The sequence below is a fragment of the Tauraco erythrolophus genome, chromosome 27, assembly GCF_009769465.1.
Source record: "Tauraco erythrolophus isolate bTauEry1 chromosome 27, bTauEry1.pri, whole genome shotgun sequence".
Lineage (NCBI taxonomy): Eukaryota > Metazoa > Chordata > Aves > Musophagiformes > Musophagidae > Tauraco > Tauraco erythrolophus.
Genome location: NC_141491.1, coordinates 3,606,295 through 3,625,495, shown reverse-complemented (window position 1 = coordinate 3,625,495; position 19,201 = coordinate 3,606,295). Strand labels below are relative to the sequence as shown.

The following is a 19,201-nucleotide window of genomic DNA, read 5'->3' as shown; positions in this document are numbered from 1 at the left end:
TAAAAAGCTGGCTGGAATCACAAGCTCCATCCCAAACACCCGGATGCTGGAGTCGCCCCGTTGTAGCCAGCTCCACCCCGGAGCAGTTTCCTACTGATAAGGGCAGGAGGCAAAGCCAGCATCCCTCGGGAGGCTAAGCCAGCATCCCTCGGAAAACACGCCGGCTCCCCTCGGCACACCGTAGGGTCAGCACGTGCCGCCCGCCGCGGTCATCGGCACCCACCTAGAGCCTAAATCTGGTGGTTTCTCAACTCCAGCAGCCCAATTCCCAAAGGCCTACCGGCCTTGGCATGGTTTTCCTCGCCGGATCCCCCGGCAGCAGGTAAGTGCAGGCTCAGCCACCGCCGGCACCCGCAGCAGGGAGAAACCAGCCCCGCTCCCTCCTCCAGCCGGAGGAGCAGCCGTGCATGAAGCCAAGCAAACATGGCAGGGGAAAGTAAAGGGGGGGGGAATAAAATCAAACGCCCCAAACTTCACACTTTCGCTCTCTGCTCAAATCTCTTCTGTTATATAAAAAAAAAATAAATCACAAACTCTCCCCATGCCCCCAGGGCCAGGAACACGCAGAAGCGCCGTGATTCCTGGAAACAGGCCCTGCTTGTCCCCGGACTTGCACGGGCTTATTTATTTATCTTAGAAGAGCACAACAATAACCACCATATTTTCTCTCTTTTTCACTTTTTTTTTTTTTTAGGAAATTTCCCCATCATCTGACTCATTGAAGCTTTAGAGGACATGGGCATGAGGGCTGTCGTAATCCTTCCTGCTTCGCAATTAATTCATTAATATCATTAATCGGTGGCTGTAGGTTAAGTGCAGCCCCCTCCTGCACCCCCGCCAAACTCCTGCTGCCCCAGAGAAGCAAGTTGCAGGCTGGGGGGGGGGGGGCGGGTTGTCCTCCTGGTGATCCCCTAAAAGCTGTGTGACATGGGGTACCCCAACTCTTCCCCTGCCTTTTGCAGACCCCAAAAGCAGCAGGGCTGGGGGGTGGCCAGCATGCCGCTGGGGGACCCACTCTCCTGCCCCCCAGGCCGGGAGGGATTTGCACCCTGTCCCGGGGCGGGGTGCACGGAAACCCCCGAGAAAACCCAGCGCCCCGGGTGTCAGCACCGAAAGCTGAAGCATCCGTGCCTCAGTTTCCCCACGCGTGGGCTAAATGGTGCCGGGGGGGGGGGAGTTACTCTGGTAAAGGCGACCCACGCAAGTCACCTCTGGCTGCCGGAGGGCTCGCAGCCCCCGGGACCCTCGGCCTTTCGGAGGGGGCACCCGGCCAAGCTCGGGACACCCCCGACCCCCTCAACCGGCGGCTCAAGCCCCATCCCGGCCCGGAGGGCGGGTGGGGGGCGCGGGGAGGGTCGTTATTATTTTACAGCAAAGGAGGACAGAAAAAAAAAAAAAAAAAAAAAAGCTACAACCCCGCGGCTGCGACTTCAAAGCGCCCCGGGATGGGGCAGGAGCCGGGGGGCACCCAACACCCCCGCCCCCCGGACGGGCTCCGACCCGAGGGGGCCCCGCTGCACGGCTGCCCGTCCCCCCGGTACCCCCCAGCACCCCGAGCCCCGCGGCACTCACCCGGCGGCTGCGGGGGAGAGCGGAACGCCGAAGGAAACAAAGTGGCTCGGCTCCGCTCGGCCCGGCTCGGCTCCGCTCGGCTCGATTCGGCTCCGTTCGGCTCGATTCGGCTCCGCTCGGCCCGGCCCGGCTCGGCCCCGCCGCTCCCGCGCCGAGGGAGGGCAGCACTGCCCGCCCGCCCGGCCCGGCCCGGCTCGGCCCGGCCCGGCACGGCCCGCTGCGCGCCGCAGCACGCCGGGAGCTGTAGTGCGGAGCGGGGCAGGGCCACCCGCGCCTGCCGGGACTTGTAGTCCCCCGCCTCGGCCACGGCAGAAGTTTGTTTTGCTGATTTCCGCCCCAAAAACGGGTTTTTCCACCCACCCGGCTGGGTGCCGGGGCGGGGGGGTGAAGGCAGGGCGGTGCCCGGGTCGTGCGGCCCCGTCGTGCAGCTCCGTGCGCCGGGGTCGTGCAGCTCCTTGCACCGGGGTCGTGCAGCTCCTTGCACTAGGGTCGTGCAGCTCCTTGCACCAGGATCGTGCAGCTCCTTGCACCGGGATCGTGCAGCTCCGTGCACCGGGGTCGTGCAGCTCCTTGCACCGGGGTCGTGCAGCTCCTTGCACCGGGATTGTGCAGCTCCTTGCACCGGGGTCGTGCAGCTCCGTGCACCGGGATTGTGCAGCTCCTTGCACCGGGATCGTGCAGCTCCGTGCACCAGGATTGTGCGGCTCCATGCACCAGGATCGTGCAGCTCCGTGCACCGGGGTCGTGCAGCTCCATGCACCAGGGTCGTGCAGCTCCTTGCACCGGGATCACACAGTTCCTTGCACTGGTGCCAAAGGCTTGTTGCGGCCATGGAGGGTCAGCAGTGACCCGGAGACGTGCGGGGTGGTGGGGAGCAGTAGCAGCGGGTGCCCGCTCGAGGCACGGGGGTCCAGATGGGACCCTTGGGGTCTGGCAGCTGCTGGGGAATGGTGCAGGGAGTGCGGAGCTTTTAGTGTGAGATCAACTCTCTGGGACTAGGGGTGGCAGCGGGAGCGGGCGCTGCGCCCCGAGTCCCCAGGGCACGGTGTGACCCTGTCACTGGGCTGCCCGTGGCAGCAGAACGGCGTTTCCTTCTCCGTGGATGGGAGCTCCCCACTCTGCGGGATGTGCCGTGGCCGATTTGGCTGGAAACAGCAGATTTAACGGGCGGTCACATGCCCCAGCGGGGTGACTGTCATCTGACCGGGAGATGGGTGTCAGACAACGGGCCATGGGGCCCTTCGGCGCTGCATCTCCCGTGCATCGCCCCGTGCTGGGCCTGGAGGACCAGCCTCTCGGATCCAGTCCGAGCATCCAGCACTGGCCCAGTCTGACACTGCATCCAGCAGCTCCTCTTGAAGGGAATCCTGACACCCCAAGCTTTGGAGGACATCCATGTCCCAGGCATGCCACCGCCTCCTCATCCTTCTGGGCTGCAAGGATGAAGAGATTTATCCCTTGAGAACAAAACCAGGGCGTTTTCCTCAGCCTGAGTGTCCTTGCATGACACTTTTTAATCCCTAATTTATTTGCAAATACATGTGGGCAATGCCCCCAAACCTCATGAACCGAGAGCTGTTCACACGCAGCTCCTTGTCTCTGCACATCCTGCTCCAAACTGGTTTCTGAAGCCTCCAGCGACTGCACCGGCTCAGCCCTGGGGTCCCTGAGCTGCAGCTGAGCACATGGTGCAGCCTGAATTTCTCCTGGTCATCCCAGTTTCCCTGCCAGTCCCAGCAGGGATCTGGATCCCAGTCAAAAAGGTGACTCCAAATTTGTCATTGCAGCAAATTCAAAGGCTCTGTGCACATCTGGAAGCCCAGGTAGCGCCTGGAAACCTCGAGTGTGAATTCAGACTTTGTTGGTTTATTAAGAGCTGTGCCAGATCCTGCTCAGCCGCAGCCAGATGAGACAGGAAGCAGTTAGATTTGCAGCCCTTTATTCATTACAGGAGATTTGGAGACTCTTCATCACCATATAACCAGTCCGAGGCAGGATAAAGTGTCACACACACAAATTATCCCACGGGTGATGCTCAGCATCCTTAGGCTGACAGGGCAAAGCCGACTCTGTTGTTGGCCATATCGAAGATGGAGTAATACTGCCGGAGGAAGATGTTGCCGAGGATCCAGAGTGGCTGGCCGCTGGTGGAGGTCACGTATGTGTCCTCAACCCCAACGGTGCAGATGCCATCATTCTTACAGGGAAAAAAAAAGCAAATTTCAGTGCCAGTGAGGAACGTGAGGGGTTTGTGCTGCCCAATGCCTTCACGGCTGCTTTTGCTGGGGGCAGGATTAGACTCTCCTTATAGTCACACACAGGCATGCAAAACCACCATGGAACCGGGTGCTGGGAGGCAGAGCACTCAGGCTGCTGGAAGCCTTTGTGTTTGGAAAGAAACTCTTTCTCCTGGGCAAAACTGCCCTACGACGGCAAACGCGTGTTGGGAATGATAAAATCACACCTACATTTAAGACGTAGACAGAGGGAGGCAGTGGTAACTGGGCTCCGCTGATGGCAAAGTAGAGGGTGGGCATGTTTGGAACGTTGTTGCAGTCGACGACGAACTGCAAAAGAAGCAAAAAGAGGGGCAGAGGGGTCAGGACCCCAAGGCTGGGCACCATCCTTCCTTCAACTGTAACCTCGGCTGTGCTCCCTAAGGGTCAGCACAGCTCTGACTGTGGCAGGGCTGTGCTGACCCGGATTTATCATATTTGGAAGAATTATTTTTGTTTCACACCACTGCAAGGGGAGATACACCACTGCAGTGCTGTTTCAGGTGAAATGTTTTGCTCCAGAGATGCCAGGAGCCCTCCATAGCTCAGCATTACCACCCTGGTGGATCCTCATCTCATGGTATCCTCCCACCTACCCCATAGTCATTCTCCTCCGCGCCTAGCGCCTGCAGGAAGGCTGACATGAATTGTCCTGGGACGGTCAGCAGGAACGTCCCGGTGTCCACAATGCCATGACAGCCTTGGCTGCACCAGCTGGTAGCTGACAGCCCGATGGAGAACCTGGAGAGAGCAGCAGAAAAGGCGTCGCAAAAGATTCCCCCACCTCCAAGACTCACTCTGAGCTGTGGCGCAGCACTTACTCCTCGATCCCGATCTTCCAGTACAATTCCTGGACCACAGGAGCCCATAAAACCTCCCCAGTGTACAGCTGGGGGTCAACCCCTCCGAGGATGACCTCCCCGCCGTAACTATAGGTCGGGTTTCTGGAAAGACACAAAATTAAACCCCAAATCAGGCAGGCTGCTCCGTAGAAAGCAATATAGCATAGAGGTGCGCGGGGAGAGCGTGTGGATGGAGAGTGAATGAAGAAAAGGATGGATCCAGGCTGTGTCTGTGCAAGAGAGAGACCCGCTGTCAGAGATCTCACCGCGAGAAATAGAAGCTGAAGATGGGTTCGGCGAGCTGGCTCTGCTCCAGCATGTTCTGCATCACCGTGTTGTACCCGCTGATGCCAACGCCCGGGTAAGCCATGCCCAAAATCCCATCGAAGTCCAGGTAGTAAAAGGGTCTGCTGGGCTCCTCCAGGCTCAGGCCAAACTCCTGGTTCCTGACAACGATGTTCTGGATCTAGAGGGAGAGGAAAGATGCTGGGAGATATCCACATTTGGACATTCCCCCTTGACAGCGACATCCCAGCGGGAAGTTTTTGAGGGGAGGCAGGGATGGCCAGGAAGGTTGCGAAGGTAAATCTGCACTGAGAGGTGCTGAGCTCTTCCCCATCGCAGATGGGAGATGGAGTTGGAAACAGCCTGGCTCATAGTCTTTGTCCGATCATTGTTATTATTTCACAAAAATACCCCAAAAAAGGGGTTTGCTTCAGTTTGACTAGTTTGAAATCACACTTGCACTGCGTGAGAGTCTCATAACAGAACATTTCTTGCGTCCTGTAATGACAAAGCTCAGCCATCAGTACAAAAAACGAACTTTTAAGGCCAAAGATATCCCTTAGCCCAAAGCAGTGCTGAACAGCCCAGAGGACTCGAACTGAGTTTGTTTGCAGATCCCAGACTCCGAGTAAATTTATGCTGACATGCCATGAGCTCTACGTGAGAGATTCAGGCACTAATATTCAAAACAAGAAGGTACTTTCAGGTACCCTCTAAATTTTTAACCAAATTGGACTGATCACAACCGCAGCCACTTCTTACCCTGACTGCAGCAACGCGCCGACGCACCAGAAGTCACTTACTGTCACGGTGTCATACCCTAACGCCACCGACACGTCACCGAACCCGTAGCTCAGGGTGTAGGTCATGCCGTTGCCCGAGAAGGTGGACGACAGGTTGGGGTTGAACCTGTCATGATTCACTGCACAGAGAGAAGGTGACAGCCCCCAGGTCACATCCTGCCCTCGGTTCAGCATCCCTGTCCCCACACAGGCAGAAATCCACAGCAAGGGGCTTCACAGGGAAGGGACCATCCAAAACCAGCCCCATCGGTGTCACCGAGCAGAGGGCAAACACCAAACCCCATCAGCTCTCACTGATTTCCCTGTCATAGTTCCAGCCTGCAGCGTGCAAGGGATGTCCGAGAGCACCGATGGGTGGGGAGCCCTGACCCCCAACCCCAGCACTGCTGTCCCCCCCAAGAGATGCTCACCGCAGGCTGGAGTCTGGCAGGAGGTGGAGGGCACCCACAAGTTGGCAGAGCCGGTGTCGAAGAGCACCAGGAAATTTTGCGGGGGGGTCCCGATGCTGATCTCCCCAAAGTAGAAGGACTACGAACAAGAGCGTGAGCGGATTTCTGTTTCTGCCTGGTTTTTGGAGTGCGAGTTTTCAGCTCTCTGCCCTCTGCTAACTGAGAAACCCAAACCTCTGATGGGCTACAGGGAGGGCTCCGGGTCCCTGGGTGCATCCAGGGCAGCTACAGCACAGAAAGGGGCAATCACCTGCTTACAGCTCCTAACAAAGTCAGCAGGAGTAGCAGATCTGCCCTCTAACCACCAAACTGCTTTTTCCGAGGGAAATCAATTCAGGATAAGCTGTGCCTCCTGCCGTCACCTCCCAACATCACCCAGCCTTCGGAGCCGGGCTCCAAAGGCAGCCAAACACCTGCCCGTGCCCAGCGCAGCCCCTCGACTCGGGAGCAGGGAGGGGAGCTGTGCCCCCTGCTGCAAGGCTGGTGTCCCCAAAAACCAGAGCCGGGTGGCTCAGAGGAGGAAGGAAAAGCTTTAATACTTACATCCAGGTAGTTTGTTAGCGGTTCGTAAGTCACAGCGTTACTGAGCTGGTATTTCCTACCGGGATCCCCTTTGAGGTCGTTTAGGAAATCCTCTGGCACCCCCTTCCCTCTCACCGCCTCCCGCATGGACCTGCCCTTCCTCAGGGTGATCCTGTGCGGGATGGAGACGGCAGCGAGCTGCTGAGCGGCCGGGTACTCCATCCACATGTGCACCCTTATGTGCTGAGGGCCAGATCCTGCACCCTCGCACCCATCCCGGCCCCGGGGCTCACCTCACGATCCCCTCCCCGAGCCGGAGGCAGAGCAGGACCAGCACCAGCCACCGCATGGTCCCGGGTGCTGGTGGCTCCACGGCAGCTCCTGCACCACCTCTGCCCGGGGAGGGTGTATATAGCCAGCAGCCGTGCCCAGCCCCTTGCTCCAAGCACCCCTTTCCTCTATCGCTGCACCCACCCAACACCAACACTCGCGGTGTGTTTATCACCGCAGCCGCCCTGATTTTGCTTCCTTACCCGGCTGCCCAGGTGCTAACGGATTGGCCAGTATCTCTGATATCGAGACCAAATATGTGACATGTGATAAAAAGCAAATTTCTCTTGTTATCAAGAAGTTAAAGTGTTTTCTCTTGCCTTCAGCACCAGCTTGATCTTTCCAGAAAACAAAGGCAAAACACACCCTTTATAGCAAATAGAAATTTATGATGCTGGTGTTCCTCTTTTGACCCATCCAGGCAGCCAAGGAAGTGCCACAGGCTGATGGTATTTCTTCCATTTAAGTCTACAACCTGTATCACATACAATTCCCTGAACATGACTAGCAGGAAACAGCAGGGATGTTTTTCCAGCCCAGCTCCAAGTCTCCCAGGAACCAGCACGTACCCCCAAAAACATCTCTTTCCAGGCATTTGTTCTTTTATCTTCCTGCCCCCTCTGCCCTTTGCTGCCCTCCAGCTCTGCCAACACCCTCCAAGGAAGCTGAGATGGGGGCTAGAAACTGCTCAATATAGCAGCCCTGAAAGGCATCACAGGCCTTTACCTGCCCAGTTGCAACCACTCAACCATCTCCAAAAGTCAGTTTGATTTGCTGCACCTGAGGGTGCTCAGGTCACACAACCGGCGCTTCAGAGGTGATGTGTCCCATATGCTTTGGTGATGCTGGTCATACCCAGGCAGGAGAGATACAGGGGAGCATGTATTTAGGTGTTCATTTCCAGGGGATTTTTAGTCTCAGGAGACCCTTTCCTCCCCCTGGGAAGCTGCTACCAGCCAGCCAGCCCTGCCAGGTCACTGGGGACTCATCCTGGCATCTGGTTCTCTGAGGATGCTGCTCAGCCTCGTAGCCCAAAGCCTGGGCACTCACTGCCTGCAGAAACTCTGCCACACACTGCTGGTGAAGGGTGGTTGTCCCCACGTCCCCATCACCCTGGCAGCCTTATCTGCATCGGCCAGCGGCCTCATCTCCCACGGAAAACCCAAGGAGACAAACATGGGAGTTTTTCTTTGCAAAGCTCTCAGCTCCAGCTGGACCGAAAGCCCGAGGCTGCTCAGATCCCTCTGCCTAGGGGACACGACGCTGGGCAGCTCAACCGTAACCATGTGCTTTAATATGAACTGCTCCCAGCACCTGCCACACGCTGCAGCTCTGCTTCCGTTTCACTGGGACTGAAATCTTTGTCCAGGTCTGTGTTGGCTCCATGGGGGTCACCAATATACACCAATATGGGCTTGGGCAGGAGCAGCCCCACTCTGCTTTGCTGTCGGGCACTCGCACACTCGCCAGTCCCCGCTCACGGTGGGGATGGACCGCAGCAGAGCCTCACTGCTCCCATCCAAGCTTTTGGTGTTGGACTGGTGCTTCGAGCCTGTGGCAGCTTAGGAAAACCCTCCAGCGCCCCGTCCTCCTCCATCGCATCCTGATGGATCTGCCTTTGCTTGGACGGATCCTGCAGGGAGCAAAGGGAAGAGCAAAGACCGGCAGGGACACAGTCAGCCTCCACCCGTCCCTTCCTGCCACCGCTGCTGCCAGAGCAGCTTCAGCTCTCGGAAACTTCCCCGTTTTATAGGGGAGGAGAAATGCCTTTCGCTGCTATCAGTGCCTATCTAATCTCCGTCTTGCTGCACTCAGCCTGTGTCAATATTTTGACACAAAGCACAGAGGGGTTTGTGTCCTCTCTCTGGTGAAATGGCAGAGCTATTAATATATCCGATAATGAGCTCCAATGATAAAGAGCTTCTAAGAAAACGAGTTTGGGTTCTAGGAAAGAGCGGTGTTACCCGAGCATCCCCCAGCCAAGGTGTTCCCCATCCTCTTTGGCCACAGAACGTGATTCCCGACGCTCCGGCTGTTGTTTTAATTGATTGAATAGCTTCAGGATCTAGGGGTCATTTGGATGTCATGGCTCACCTAATCTGGCCTCATATTCCCACTTTGACTTAATCACAGGACTTCGTTAAACCTTATCCAGCTGCAGGGAAGATTAGCAGCTTCCCACACGCACCTCTGACGAGGTTTCCCGATGCCCAGCAAGAGGGACGGAGGTGGAGACCGGCCAGCCCCACGGCTTTATCCTCAGCCGGTTGCAGCGATCGATTCAGCCCTGCAAGTACCGGCAGCGGCGACAGGACAGCGTGTCCCCGCGGTCGCTCCAAGGTCACCACAATCTGCAAGCCAAGCAACGTCCACCGCCGGCGGCTCACTCTGTGTTTGCCTGGGTAGGTGCTGTTGAGCCTCTCCCAGCAGTGACGTGGTGCCGCCCGGCAGCACGCGGCGGCTGGAGGAGGACGAAGCCGTGCCGCCCCGCCGGGGACTCGCGCAGCGTTTCCAGATGTGCGCCAGCGCCTGATGGCACAGAGCAGAACTGGCTTTTTGGGGGAATTCCTCGAGGAACTCCTGTCCCCGAGGCTGTGGCTGGCAATTAAGACCAACCCCAGTGACATTTCGGTGTCCGGATCCCCCACGTTGCAGCCTGGCGCGTGGTGCTCCTCACCTGCAAAGCCCAGCAGGATTCCTTGCAGGAATCAGGTCCAGGACCCGCGTTCTGGGCTCGTCCCTCGTTGAGGACAATGAGGACAGGAGCGGGGCCTGAGGGCAGCAGCCAGGATTTGGGGGACAGCAGCTGCCTGCTTCCCAACGTGCAAAATCCGCAGCCCCCAGCTCGGTCGCACGAGCCCTGCAGCGGGGACAGGGCTGGGCTGCGGGACAGCTTCAGAGCCAAGGGCTCAGGGGGGACGGGATGCACTGTCTGCAGAGGCTACCGCGGGCACCGGCGTGGGGAAGGACTGGTCGCTGCCGGCCCTGTGAGCTGAGCTGCAGCTCGGAGCCTGCTGCGTTCATCGGAGCCAGCACCGAGCAGGAGCTCAGTAATTCATAGAATCATAGAATCATAGAATGGTTAGGGATGGAAGGGACCTCAAAGATCATCTAGTTCCAACCCCCAAATTCCAACCCCTTTATTCACTATAATAAAGGCTGAGACTTGGTCCCACAGCTGCCAGGAGTCGACGGCGTGTCACACCCCTTTGCAAGAAACATAAATACGTTGACTTTCGATCTGAACCAGCCCAGGGACGGCTTCTCCATCACTTTCCCCCTGCTGCTTTTGCAGAAATCTGCCCAGGAGCTTATCACGGTGCTTACTTTGCTGCAGAAAGAGGAGCTGAGACACACAACCCTTCAGCTGGTGCTGGGGGCAAGACCCAGCTGAGACGTGCAACCCACGCACAGGCTGAGCCTCTGCTCAGCCGTCGCTCAACGAACTCAGAAGTTCAGAGACAATTTGGGATGTTGGGGTTTATTTGTAACAAGAGCCTGTGAGAACACACTGGCACAGAAAGCCCGGAGGGACAGGGAGCCATGCAGGCACGGGAGGAACGGGAAGCTCCATAGGAACCCCGTAGTGCAACAGCAATGCTGGTCAAGATGCGTTTGGCCGGGAGAGGGGCTGGATTTCGCTGCTCCGCTCCTCTACACCGACACGGCGAAGCCAAGGCGGTTGTTAGCCATGTCAAAGATGGTGTAATACTCCTTGAGGAAGACATCACCCAAGATCCAGAGTGGTTGGTCGTTCAGGGAATACAGGTAGGTGGCCTCAACCCCAAGAGTGCAGTAGCCGTCTTTCTGTAAGGAGGGGAATAACGGGGAGTCAGAGGCCCAGACAAGCACCAGGACTCTGCCAGCTGGGCTGTGGGGAGGGGGGGCATCACTACTTGTCAAGAAGCACCAGGTCCTCTCCTGGCCCTCAAGGACTCAGCAGGATGAAGCCGCTCAGCTAATACATACGTTCGAGACGTAGGAGGAGGGGTGGAGTGGGAGCTCAGCTCCATTGATGATGAAGGTGAGGGTGGGCATGTTCTTGATCTTATTGCAGTCAACTGCATACTGCGGAGAGAGGGTGAAGAGGAGGTTATGGCTGGAACAGCACCCACTGTGAGAGGAGAAATACCCTGCTACTTGGGGGTAACACACCCATTTTTCCCCGGCAGTGCCACATCACCTCCCTGACATGCCTGCAGCACCATCTTCTCTAGATGCCACATGAGTTTTGCAGGATCTGGCCCAGCCCATGGCTTCTGGCTCCCTTGCAAGCCTCCCCACTGCTCCATGGGCACATCCAAAGCATCCCCTGCACTTACACCGTAGCTGGTCTCCTGGGCACCCAGGGCCTGAAGGAAGTTGTTCAGGTAGTCCTGGGGCACCGTCAGCAGGAACGTCCCTGTGTCCACGACGGCCTGGCAGCCCTCGCTGCACCAGCCGGTTGCTGACTGTCCGATAACAAACCTGGGAGAAGAATAGGGAGAAGGACATCACTTCAAGCACCCACTGGCAACTAAACCTGTCTTGGCTGGATCTATAAGTCTGAGATGCTCTGACATGCAGTGCCCAACCCCTGCCTTGAGCCCACGCCTGCTGCCATAGCTGCAGCTTCATCTGGAGGCCAGCTGTACCAGCCTCATTACATGAGCTTCCCAAGGGTGGATCATGCCCATCAGGTAAGAACACAACTCACTCATCAAGCGTGACCTGCCAGTAAAGCTCCCGGCTCACCGGTGCCCACACAATGTCCCCTTGGAAGAGCTGAGTGTCAACTCCTCCAAGAATGAGCTCTCCCCCGTAGCTGTAGGTGGGTTGGCTGCAAAAACAGAGAGTTACAGAAGCTAAGATTGGTAAATCGGGTTGATATGCATGAAAGCAAGGGACAAATTTGCAAGGAACCTGCATGGGGACAGGCAGAGGGACACCGGAGCACATGGGATATGCAGAGGGCCCCGGTGGATTTTACCGAGAGAAGTAGAAGCTGAAGATGGGCTCGGCGAGCTGGTTCTGCTGCAGCATGCCCTGCAGTGCCGTGGGCGTCCCCCCCACCGCCAGCGAGGGGTAGGCCATTCCCAGGATCCCATCGAATTCGGCGTAGTAGAAAGGCTCGGTTGGCTCGTACTCGCTGAGCCCAAACTCCTGGTTAGTGACCTTGATGCTCTGGATCTGGAGGGGAAGGGGATGCCAGGTCAGCCCGTGCCCTTAGGGAAACCCAGGCAGCCATTGGACGGGATGAGTGATGCTCTGAAAGCCCAGCGAGTACACTGCAAGGTCACAGCTGGTGAAAACATCTCCAGGCAGCTGGGAAAATTAGCAGGAATCGTGTTAAAATGGAGTAAAAACCCAGCTGGGCAGCCGATGGTGGCAATAACCACTTTATATCCCTTCTGCCCATCCCAGGCCCTGGTTTGCCCAAGTCTTGTCTACACGAGACATGAGATCTGCCCTTAGACTGTCCCCCGGGCTCCTTCCACTGGGGCACCCAGCTGGTGCTGGGGACACAGCACCCAGGAAGATGAGGAGGGCGCGGAGCTCGCTCACCGTCAGCGTGTCGTAGCCCAGCACCACGGCGAGCGAGCCGCTGCCGTAGGAGATGGTGTAGGACTGGCCGTTGTTGACGAAGGTGGAGGACTTGCTGGGACTGAACCTCGCGTGATCGTCTGCGTGAGAGAGAAGAGGGCAAAGCTCCTGGGCACGCACTCGCCTGGCCACAGTGGGATTTCACCGCTGGTTGCTCAGCCGGGATAAAACCTGGGAAAGCAGCTTCCCTGGCAGAGAGCAAGTTGCGAAGAGCGGAACGGGCTGTTCCTCTGCCTCGCCGTTATCTCCAAGGCAGCGTTTCATCTCAGTTTTGCCAACATCCCTCTCAAGGGAACAGCTGTCGTGGCCACGACCACATCAGCCACCCAGCACGAGCAAAGCCACCAGCAGTTAAATCCCCGTCGCTCTCCCGCCGGCAGTGAGTCATGTTGGATGGGCTCTGCCAGGGAGCGGGACATCAGCTCCGTGATTCGTAGCTTTGCTCATCCCTCTGCCCAGCCATGAAAAGTCAGACATATCCACCATGATTTCTGTGCCCTGGGGACACTCGCGATGGCCGTAGCGACTTGGCCACCTCCATTAGCCCAGCACGTAAGGGCAAAGAGCTCTGTGTTTCCCAAGCATGGCACCAGCGGGTACCAGGGAGCAGCTATCCCAGAGCAGCGTGCCAGGATCATTTTTGGTCTACTATCGTGATATTCCCGCCCCTCAATACGATGGGACTATGCTCTGGTGCTGGGGGTGCTCCGTGCCACGCGGTTGCGGTACTCACAGCACGCCAGCGTCCGGCAGAGGGTGGAGGGCACCCACAGGTTGGAGGAGCCGGTGTCGAAGAGCACCAAGAAGTTTTGCGGGGGGGTCCCGATGCTGATCTCCCCAAAGTAGGACGACTGCAGACGAGAGACGGGGTCGGCCACAGGGTCAGGGACAAACCAGGCTCTCGCCTCCCAGCCCTGCGCCAGCATCCCAGCACGTTGCAGGGTGCCAGGGAATGCCAGGCTCACTCTTGCAAGTAGCAAAGTAGGCAGGACCAGACTGAACTCCCACCCTGCTTTTTCTCCCAAAAGATGTAATATTAAAGAATTCTTTTGTTACGGCTTTTGTTACATATAGAAAAGCATCGCTTTTCATGGCTGGGGAAAACTTTTCTAAAGTCTAAAAGGGAAACCTATAAAAGGGTGGAAAAAAGCAATCTCTCCTTCCTGGAGGTTCAGGGGTGAATAGATCGCTCTGGCAGCTGGGAAGGAGGGAAAGGGGAGCGTGGGGTACGGACAGGCAGCGAGAGGGGAACCCGGGGTACTCACATCCAGGTGGTTGGTCATCGGCTCGTACACAACATGGTCCTTACTGAACCTGTATTTCTTAACGGGGTCATATTTAATCTTCTTCAGGTAGTCCTCCAGCACTCCAGCCTCCTTCATTTTCTCCCGTATAGACTTGGCTTTCTTCAGTTTGATTCTGCACAAATAAAAAAAAAAAAAAAAAAAAAAAGCCACAAAAAAAACCGCAGCAGGAAATCAGGAGAAAATTTAGGCATTTTCAAACCAATAGTTCTCTGGGTGCCTTTGAACCCTGCCACGATGGGAACCCTCTGCTCGGCTGCCTCGGGCGTCCCCAGGAGCTGCCCTCCTGGCGAGGGGTGCAGCCTGGACTAGGACCACAATGGTCTGTGGAGATGCAGGAGGCTGGAGTCACACCAGGGTAGACCAGGTTGGCACCCTCGGGGACGCAGCGCAGCCCGTGCAGGTCACAACCGCAGCCGGGCTCCGTTATCTCCCCTCTCCCCACTCGTTCTGCCGCAGGGACAACCCACCTCACCAGCCCCTCCGAGAGCTGGAGACACACCAGGACCAGGACGAGCCACTTCATGGTGCAGCAGTTGTCCACCGGGCCACACGCACGCTCTCGGAGACCGCAGCGGATGGGCTGAGCTGCCCCAACTCCCCAGTTTTATACTGGGAAGCAGTGACCCCCCACCTTATCTGCTGACCTCCATTTTCCATTACCGCCACGTGCACCTCTGGCTTCAAGGGTTCCTTTGTATGTTGGGCCACACGGATTTCGAGGAGTTTGTGCCCTTAGTGAGGCGCTCAGGTAGGAATCGAGTAACACACGTCGTCGATAGCGAGATCAAAGGGTTACGACCCGATAAGAGGCCGGCCCTTATCGCAGCAAAGAGAGGAGTGACCCGAACATCGTCATCGCCGCGGGGCATTATCTCTGTTAGTCCAAACCCGGCCAAATCTTTTCCAAGAAACAAAGGTGCTTGTGGCTCTTGGCTCAGGATGGAAACGTGTCGGGCTTTTGCCGGCCGTTCTGCCACCCGGCCAGCCCAACCGCCCGCCCGCGGGGACCTGCTGGCGTGGAGGAGGGATGGCTGCTGGCGTTGAGGCTTTTCCAGGGCACGGTGCAAAGAGCTGGAGCCAGCTGCTTTGCTCCCCCTGTCCCAGGGGCTTGGTGAGCCCACGAGGTTTCTTCTGCTTTCTCACAGGGGGTTTCCAGTGCTATTCTGCCTTCTGGTCTGTCCTTCTCCCCTCTTCATCAGCTTCCCAGTCCTTCACTGCCATCTCTTCCAGGTACAGCTCATTTCCATGTGTCACACATCTCAGTCCTGCTTCTGCTTTCATAGAATCACAGAAAGGTTTGGGTTGGAAAGGATCTTCAAGATCATCCAGTTCCAACCCCCCTGCCATGGGCAGGGACACCCTCCACTACACCAGGTTGCTCAAAGTTTCATCCAACCTGGCCTTGAACACTGCCAGGAATAAGACATCCACAGCTTCTCTGGGCAACCTGTGCCAGTGCCTCGCCACCCTCAGAGAGAAGAATTTCTTCCTTATATCTAATCTAAATCTCCCCTCTTCCAGTTTAAATCCATTGCCCCTTGTCCTGTCACTACACACCCTTGTCCAAAGCCACTCTCCAGCTTTCCTGTAGCCCCTTTAGGTACTGGAAGGCTGCTGGAAGCTCTCCCCGGAGCCTTCTGTTCTCCAGGCTGAACAGTCTGTCTCCATAGCAGAGGTGCTCCAGCCCTCGGATCATCTTCGTAGCCTCCTCTGGACCTGCTCCAGCAGCTCCATGTCCTTCTGATGTTGGGGGCCCCAGAGCTGAACACAGCACTGCAGGGGGGTCTCACGAGAGCAGAGCAGAGGGGCAGAATCCCCTCCCTTGACCTGCTGGCCAGGACACAGTTGGCTTTCTGGGCTGCCAGCGCACGATGCCAGCTCATGTTGAGTTTCTCATCAACCAATACCCCCAAATCCTCCTCTTCAGGGCTGCTCTCAATCCATTCTCCACCCAGCCTGGACTTGTGTTTGGGATTGCCCCGAACCACGTGCAGGACCTTGCACTTGGCCTTGTTGAATTCCATGAGGTTCACCCAGTCCCACCTCTCAAGGTCTCTCTGGATGGCGTCCCCTCCCTCCAGCGTGTCCACCACACCATCCAGCTCAGTGTCGTCAGCAAACTTGCCGATGACAAACTTTTCATACTATTTTGGACAGAAATCACATACTTTTCCTTTCTTTTTTTTTTTATTTTGTGGAGCACGTGATTTCCTTTCCATCCTGTGTTAAAAGGCAGGTGCTGTGCATCCCCCCATGGGGGAGGTTTAACCCACTCGTGGATGAAGCCCTCGGGGTTTAACCCACCCACTGGGCCCTCGAAGCAGCCCAGAAAGTCAGGAAATTCCCTATTTGCTTTTTTTTTTTCCCTGTGGGGAAAAAAAAAAAAAGAGAACCACAAACACAGACCTCCCAAACTGCCAACAAACACCCGAACAGACCAAAACATTTTCATTATAACCCAAATATTTTCTAGCAAAGAGACCAAAACATTTTTTTGGTTATAACCTAAACATTTTCGAGCAAACGGACCAAAATATTTTCACTTAGAACCTAAATATTTGATAGATCTCCTCCGGCCTGGCTCTTCACAGCGGGGAAATCCCACTCTCCATCACCCGCCGATAGCCCGGCGTCGCTATCGCTGCGCTCATCCGGCCTCAACACTCTGCACAGATTTTATTCCCTGGAGAGCACCGGGAAGTGTGTGTCCTTTGCTGGATATTGAGACCATAATAAAGCAATTATCTTGTTTGCTAGCAGGATTGATAGAAAGATCAACTTATTAAGATTGGATAAAAAGCAAATTCGGGCTGAAAGCAAAGAGCAGTTATCAAAACGTCAATATACCGAGTGTTATCTGCAGGTCCCCACGGGGACTCAGCCTCGCCAAAAGACAAAGGAATGAGGTGCCCTCTACAGCACACACACACATTCTACTTTGGGCACTTCTTGACCCAAAGTCAGACAGCACTTGTCTGTCGAGGCATTTAGTCTAACGGGAATCGAGGATTTACAGTTTCCAACATCAGAGATCCCACGTCCCTACGCAGAGCGGGACTCGGCCAACAGCACGTACCCACGCCGTTCCAAGGCAGGACATCTCCTCGGGGCCAGGCTCCGGGCATTTCCCCTCCTTTGCTTGGTTTCTTTTCTATGTTGGTGCAAACAGCTCCAGCCCAGGGAATCCCATCTCTCCCAGATGAGCACAGATCCCCTTTGCATCCCACGGCCAACTCTGCCACCTTTCCCAGGATGCTGCAGCAGTGCAAAACCAGCAAACGAGATGAGCCATGAGCAGCAGCTGTCCTGGCCATCCGGAGGCCTTAAGCACTTTCAACGTGAGCCAACAAATCCTATGAAACCAACAGCCACTGCAGAGGTGGGCACCATCTCCCAAAAGCCGCTGGCTCTCGACAGAGCATTTCGCAGGATTAGAAATGGGCTCTAAAGTGGGATTCAGGCTTCCCCATGATCCAAAGACCTCTCCTGCCTGAAGACACCACTCCCAAAGCCATGAGGGGACAGAAACCTTTCAAAAAACGTTGCCATCACCCTGAATTCCCTAATCTGCTCTAGGCTTCGCTCTACCTGTAGCAAAAACAGAGACAAGCAACTGGTTCCATTTCCAGGACAATTTACCACCCCAGTTCCTCCGCCTCTGCCCCAGACACAAACTTTTGCTATTTTCCTCAACAAACCGTAGCACAGAACTCAATAAACACAAATACTGGACTGTCAGGAGCTCCCCTGCTCATTAAAGCCCGTGGCTGTCGCAAGCACCATGTCAGCTAAAACCCTTCCTGAAGGAGCTGAATCCCATCCGGGTTAATGCTCTCCCCCCCGATAATGTGAACAGCCTTGCTCCATGTAATTAATTTAAATTAGCTGTATATACTTTGCCTGGAGCACATTTGCTCTCCGCTCGGATTCTCCGACCGAGAAAAGCTGTTGGTGGGAGCTGCAAAGGCACGGGCACGTCCGAAGCAGCTGTGTTTATGAACTGCACACCAGCACACGTGTCCTTTACTCAGCGCTGCACGAGCTGGTTTCAGCATTTTATTTCCAAAACAGAGATTATAGTACACAGATGAACAGCTTCCATGCACGTTAAAATAAATATTCCTCCTTTCCTATGCAGCCATGAGAACGGCTCCTGAAACAAACAGCTAGGCTCTAGGTCTAACGTTTAAATTCCTAAACCAGGGCAAGGTCTCCTCTGTTTCCCTTCCAGTTCTTGCCTCCAGCATTTTAGAACGCCATGCAATGACCCTGAAGGGAAGAAACACACGGGTTTGGGTCATGTTCAACCTACATTCATAGCACAGCAATTTCCAAGGCAACTTCGTGAGTTCCTCCTGGTGGAAATCTGGTCTACACTCCCATGACCAACTGTCAGCGATGGCTCTGCCCCAAAGAGTGACACCACGAAAGAGTGAGTGGCTCCAAAGCCTCAGCTCCTGGGTCACATGGGCCAGAGAACTTCATCCGAACATTTCTGTGAGTTCAGCTTCCAGCTCAAAGAAGCAGCACGTGGAATTGTCCTGCAAAGATATCCCCATGGGTCACCAGCCAACAGGGACAGAAAGGCGTCTGTCTCTGCGTGCGTGTTTCTCTTTTTCATTTATTTTGGTTTTTAAACCTGCTGCCGTGAGACTGGCCAGGTGGAAGACAGCAACCGTTGCTCCAGGTAGAACACATAAGGACATGGATGTTATTCCTTCAGGGGAGGGAGACCTGGAAAACAAAGGTTGCAAGAAGCCCAGCTTGAAATGTGTGAGGACAACTGGTGACTGCTGGCCTGGCTTTCAATTTTAAATCAAAATTAAAGTTCACTTTGAAATCATAGAATCATAGAATGGTTTGGGTTGGAAGGGACCTCAAAGATCACCTAGTTCCAACCCCCCTGCCATGGGCAGGGACACCCTCCACTACACCAGGTTGCCCAAAGCCTCATCCAACCTGGCCTTGAACACTTCCAGGGATGGGGCAGCCACAGCTTCTCTGGGCACATGTGACAATTGTTCCCCTGCACCACACACAAAAGACAGGAGCACTGGATAATCATCATGTTCCATTTATTCCGTATGCATTCGTAGTGCACATTAATGTAAGACAGGAGCACTCCTCAGAGCACATAGCACTGCTGCTGTTCTTCACCTGGAAGGTTACACCAGGATGAGATATAAAGAGGGACGGAATGGATATCCAGAGAAATAACCTGAAGAAGCAATT

At 55.8% G+C, this 19,201-nt stretch overlaps 2 protein-coding genes across 3 annotated transcripts; both read right to left on the bottom strand.

The window, feature by feature from the left end:
- Positions 1-3,616: 3,616 nt before the first annotated feature.
- LOC104374707 (pepsin B-like) lies at positions 3,617-7,098 on the bottom strand. Of its 2 annotated transcripts, none has more exons than XM_086627240.1 (9): positions 7,043-7,098; positions 6,771-6,921; positions 6,189-6,306; positions 5,779-5,897; positions 4,957-5,156; positions 4,670-4,792; positions 4,445-4,589; positions 4,041-4,139; positions 3,617-3,769 (listed from the first exon to the last, which is right to left on the bottom strand). In XM_086627240.1, the coding sequence occupies exons 1-9, from the start codon at positions 7,096-7,098 to the stop codon at positions 3,617-3,619; spliced, it is 1,164 nt and encodes a 387-aa protein (XP_086483366.1). The 2 variants fall into 2 exon arrangements, with proteins under 2 accessions (XP_086483366.1, XP_009979176.2); XM_009980874.2 differs by having other exon boundaries at positions 4,960-5,156.
- Positions 7,099-10,733: 3,635 nt separating this feature from the next.
- Positions 10,734-14,492, bottom strand: PGC (progastricsin). The gene is made up of 9 exons (XM_009980875.2): positions 14,437-14,492; positions 13,928-14,081; positions 13,396-13,513; positions 12,624-12,742; positions 12,049-12,248; positions 11,776-11,898; positions 11,402-11,546; positions 11,049-11,147; positions 10,734-10,886 (listed from the first exon to the last, which is right to left on the bottom strand). Exons 1-9 carry the CDS (start codon positions 14,490-14,492, stop codon positions 10,734-10,736), a joined length of 1,167 nt encoding a protein of 388 aa, XP_009979177.2.
- Positions 14,493-19,201: the final 4,709 nt, after the last annotated feature.

Bases quoted from the DNA above. Each gene is read 5' to 3' on its own strand.
- LOC104374707 (XM_086627240.1), bottom strand. From the start codon at position 7,098: ATGCGGTGGCTGGTGCTGGTCCTGCTCTGCCTCCGGCTCGGGGAGGGG. The intron at 5,898-6,188 runs GTGAGCATCTCT...CTCTCTGTGCAG, and splicing joins CTGCCAGACTCCAGCCTGCG to TGAATCATGACAGGTTCAAC. The intron at 4,793-4,956 runs GTGAGATCTCTG...GTGTCTTTCCAG, and splicing joins TTCAGCTTCTATTTCTCGCG to AAACCCGACCTATAGTTACG.
- PGC (XM_009980875.2), bottom strand. From the start codon at position 14,492: ATGAAGTGGCTCGTCCTGGTCCTGGTGTGTCTCCAGCTCTCGGAGGGG. The intron at 14,082-14,436 runs GTGGGTTGTCCC...TTATTTGTGCAG, and splicing joins CTCTCGGAGGGGCTGGTGAG to AATCAAACTGAAGAAAGCCA. The intron at 11,547-11,775 runs GTGAGTTGTGTT...TTCTTCTCCCAG, and splicing joins TGGCAGGTCACGCTTGATGA to GTTTGTTATCGGACAGTCAG.